Raw genomic sequence first — 4573 nt, forward strand, 5'->3', positions numbered from 1 at the left:
TTTCCCAGATGTTTATTGCGGTGGTTGAACTTTTCCCACCTTTGTCTTTACCCAAAGGTAAATGTTCTGTATGCTTCAAAAAGGTCGGTTTTGATTGTTAGACATCATTCTCCCAGCATAAAGCAATTCTGACTACTTTTAACACTGAGCTTTATGATTTCATCTTTTAAATTAGAAAGATGCAGTACTTCATAAGCAGAGTCACAGCAAGTTTGAAAAAGAATTTCTTACAATGAAACTTTACGGTGTAAAAATCTAAGTATTAGGCACAGAGGGGAAAAACCTATATGCCTCAAATCAGATACAGTAGACATTCTCATACAGGTAGTTAACAGGAAAAAGAAAGCTCACCTTCCAAGGACACACAGTAAGGCTTTCAAGAGAACATGCATATTTGTAAAACCACAGGCATTTCAGCTTCAAACTAAAATTTAGGAAAAGGACTTAAAAAGTCATCTTGCCTCCTCCGTATAGATGCTGCTCTCTGACCTGCACAGAAACATTTCAAGTACCCCCTGTTGCTGCTACTGAGGGAAATGTGATGCAGCTGCCACCCACCTGGGATGGAAGTCACCCAGGGGAACAGCAGCCTCAGCCATAGCCCCATGCATGAGAAAGTGGGGCTAGCAAACACCACCATGCAAGAGAAAGGGAGAGGGGAAGATTAACAAAGCCTGGGCTGCAAGACCATATGTCTTCCCTTTGGCCCCTCTTTCTGTGGGTTATACAGGCAGGCATATTCACACAGGTGCAGCAGAGCAGAAACACATGGTGCTTGTTCCAGCCTAGGATTACACCTGAGCTAATAAGTCTCTCTGATCAGAGCTGGCTCTCAGCACTCTGGTTCTGGAAGCACGATGTAGACAAATGGAAGTTGGCTCTGGAAAGAGCCAGTATGGGTCTGGGGTTTATTAGATCAGGCTTTGCACCATGCAAAAGGATATAAACCGGCCCTAGAGGCCAAATAGCTTATTAAAGTGATACTGAGTCTGAGCTAATAAACCCTGACAGAGCCAAACTGACTCTGCATTAAGTCAGCTCAGGTGCGTCTGCATCTCTGGCACAATTAATCCACAAAGGGAATAATCCACTCCAAAACAACTGAGAGTCCACTATCTGAATGTAAAAATCACTTTTACAGGAAACAAAGGGGTTAACTTCTGTTCAATTATAGGGCTTCTGTTCTGAAAGGACATCAGGAGGTTCAAGAAAAGGAGATATCTGGCTTTTATGACTGTGAGACTAATCTTCCACAGCTAAATCAAGTCAATGCTATCTCAGGGTTTGCCTAAGTTACAAAACAGGCAACTTTGGTACATTTAGTGCTTCCCTTGGCTTACCAAGAGAAGGGTAAAACTGAAAAGATCCAAGCCAACTGTATCATACCACACTCTAAGAGGTATCAGAGTAGCATCAGAGCAGGCAGCAAAAATATTTAATACAAAGGAGAGTCCAATATCAGAGACACAAAATGAGAAAGAAAGGTCAAGAGAAAATCACCCCATCTTTCTTTTAACTCTTTCTCTGCTACTCCGTTCCTCCAACAACCATATGAATGAGCCAAGTAATTCATGGATTTAAATGAGATTCTACAGTTTTCCCATAAAAATCTAATTGACCGATTTAGTATTTATTGAAGGCCCTAAAAAATAGAAAGGAATAAGAGAAGACAAAAACAAGGTAACAGTTGGGTGATAATGGGAGAAGTCAAAAAGATGAAATTTAAAGGACAGAAAGCAAACAACTTCATCCTTTTAACTTTTCTTTATAAATTAAGTAATCTGGAAATAAAAGTTACTAGAAGACAGAGAAAGAGCCACAAAAGAGAAAATTGTTTGGGTTTTGTTCAGAATAGTGACAATAAAATTGGCTGACAATAGCATTGCATTTGAATTAGTTTTCAACAGAAATACAGACAAACTTCTCATCTCCAGAAATCATTAGGGTTTTTTTTAACTTTAATTAGCCTTTCAGCTAGGGTAGGTGTTTATTAAGCTCTGTAATTAGCCTCAAACTAGTCTCATCTCAAACAATGTAAACTGAAGGAAATTATTCTAGCACTTGCAATGTGTGTTAAGCAAAAAAGGTGACTAATCTCGCACATCAGGATGCATTTCAAGCAGAATACTACCTTTAAATGCATGCCTAGGTTGGTCAGGGAAATTGTGAAGTTTTGTCTTTAACAGCCTACTGCAATAAAATTTTGCTTCTTAGCAACAGCCCCATGCAGGTCAAAGGTACTTGACCTTGCTGGGGATTACAAATATGATTGCTCCCTATTGTGGAAAATCCCACACGGATGAAAGCCACTATAAAAAAACCCCAGAGTTTGCATCTTGAAAGCATTGTTTACTCCAACTCTCTCAAGAACAGAAGCCTGTCTGAACAAAAGTGTTATTCCAAGATCTGCCCAATCTTCCTACACCTAAAGGGGTTTCCTGAAAAGGTATGTCATTCCACTCTTCCATGACCCCAAATATGGGATCATCACATGCACTGCTAGTGGAGGGACAGTGTGGGTAGACAGCAAGTCCTTGCTCCCCACCTGTGCTCCTCTGGCAGGTTCTTTACCTTATTAAGCCCCCCCGTTCAAAACAAAACTCCTAAGCATTACTGGGGGGGGGGGGGGGGGGGGGATGGGGGGTGTCCACAAAAACTAACTTCTGCAAAGCTCTCCAAAAACGGCAATATCTATACTGAGAATAAACGTAGCACCCGCTGTTAATCCTTTAGCAAAACTGAAGGTTAGCAAGCCGGGATTTAGAGGCGGAGAAACGGAGCGTTGAAAGAGCCGCGCACCGCGATGCTGTGGGAGAAGAGCCCGAGCAATCGCGCTGGTTGACGGGGCGCCCGTGGGTCGCGGGTGGGCTCTGCAGCTCAGCCGGCGCCTCCCTGCCCACAGCCGGTGTCGGGATCCGCCACCTCGCCCGATGCCACCACGGTCCCCACAAGTGTCGCGTGCCGCCCCCCCCCCCCGCCCCCCAAACACACACCCCACACGGCTACTCACGTTTGATGCACCTCTGGGAGCCCGTAGCCTTGCTCCAGCCGTGGCAGCACTGCCCCCCGCAGACATTCACCCTGCGGGAAGGAGCAAAGAGGGGCGAGGGTTCGGCGGGGTACCCCCTCCAGCGCCGCGGCGGCCCCGCTCCCCATGCCCAGCCGGGCCGCGGGGCGGGCGCTGGGCCGGAGGGAGAAAAGGCGGGAAGAATTAAACATCCCGGAGAGCGTTTGAGGAAACTCCTCACCCGGCGCCGGCTCTGACTGGAAAGGCGGGCTGGTGCCTGCCGGGGACGTACGGCCAGCCGGAACACCGCTTCCAGGGACGTAAAGGACACAGGCTGAGGCCGGGACTGGGGCCACCCCCGCCGCCCCGGCGGGAGGGCCGGGAGGAGGGCGGCTGCGGTGCTCTTCGCGCTCTCGACGCCTCAGCTCGGCCGCGGGACTCGCCGCGGGCTCCCGGCTCTGTGCATGTGCGCGTGTGTGTGTGCTGGGGGAGCTGGCCCCGCGCCCGGCCTCAGGTGCTACGCGGAGGCGGCGAAGGAACGGGGTGGAGGGTACGTGTTACCGGCCCACAGCCGGGCACCGGCGGCGGGCAGGTAATGCCGCGGTGCCCCCAGGAGCCCGGCGCGGGCTCCCCCGGCCCCCGCCCCCATATCCCGACCCGAGGAGAGGCGACACCGGCCGCGACAAAGGTGCTCGGGGGGGGGGGGGGGGGGGGGGGGGGCAACGCCACCGTCGCCTGAGCCGCGCTGGGTAGCGGGGGCCGCGACGTGCGGGCGGGAGGGCGCCTTACCCCGGCAGCGGCGACAGCTGGTGCTTCTGGCGGAGGGGCAGGCCGGCACTGCTGTTGCCGTGGTGGCCCGGCGGTGGCGGCTTGGGCCGTGGGCCGAAGCGGGCCGGCTTGGCGAATGAGGCGTGAGCGGCGGAGTTGGGGTGGACCTGCCCTGCGGGGCTCAAACGCAGCTGGACGCCGGAGCCGCTCGCCTTGCTCATCCGCCGGGTCCGCTCCGGGCTGGCGCCGCCGCCGTAGCGCGTGTTTAGCTGTACGTTAAACGTGCGCTGCTGGTGCTGCTCCCCCCCGAGGAGGGCCGGGCGCTGATGCCGGCTGCCGGAGGAGCCCGCCCGGCCGGGCTGCAGGACGTACGTGATCCTCCTCAGCCTGCCCTTTTCGGAGGCAGCGAGCGCCGGTGACAAAAGTGCACAGGCAGCGAGAAGGAGCAGGAGGAAGCCCCATCTGATCCGAGCCATTTCCACAGCGGGCGTCCCTGCAGCCGGCGAGCTTCGCGGACCCCCGGTGCAAGGGTTTTCTCTCCTCCAAAGGTGCAGCGCTTGCGACCCACGCACCGGGTGCAGATCCTTCCTCCGCTCGCTGCCCCCCCAACCTGCTCCGGGGTGTTGAGGGGAAGGAAAAAAGAAAGCCTCAGGTTCCCCCCACCCGCCCCCCAAACTGTTAGAAAAGTTCAGCAAACACGTCGCCCCGTGGAGCAGGAAAACATCGTTGGAAGAAAGGAAGCGGCGGGTGCGAGCGGAGCGGCGGGCCAGAGCGGGGAGGGAGGAGCAGCCGCAGCAG

The 4573-nt window shown here is 53.1% G+C and overlaps 1 protein-coding gene across 7 annotated transcripts in view; it reads right to left on the reverse strand.

Annotated features, from left to right (window-relative positions):
- The window catches only part of LTBP1 (latent transforming growth factor beta binding protein 1), a 210017-nt gene extending 205687 nt beyond the window's left edge, over window positions 1-4330 (reverse strand). For all 7 annotated transcript variants that reach the window (XM_075089238.1, XM_075089236.1, XM_075089237.1 and 4 more), the window contains exons 1-2: window positions 3797-4330; window positions 3011-3081 (exon numbers count right to left, since the gene is read on the reverse strand). In XM_075089238.1, the coding sequence (XP_074945339.1) occupies window positions 3011-3081; window positions 3797-4251 (526 nt within the window). In that variant the 5' untranslated portion in view covers window positions 4252-4330. The remainder of the gene's footprint in view (window positions 1-3010; window positions 3082-3796) is intronic.
- Between the last annotated feature and the right edge of the window lie 243 nt (window positions 4331-4573).

This window comes from Phalacrocorax aristotelis, chromosome 3 (assembly GCF_949628215.1).
Source record: "Phalacrocorax aristotelis chromosome 3, bGulAri2.1, whole genome shotgun sequence".
Lineage (NCBI taxonomy): Eukaryota > Metazoa > Chordata > Aves > Suliformes > Phalacrocoracidae > Phalacrocorax > Phalacrocorax aristotelis.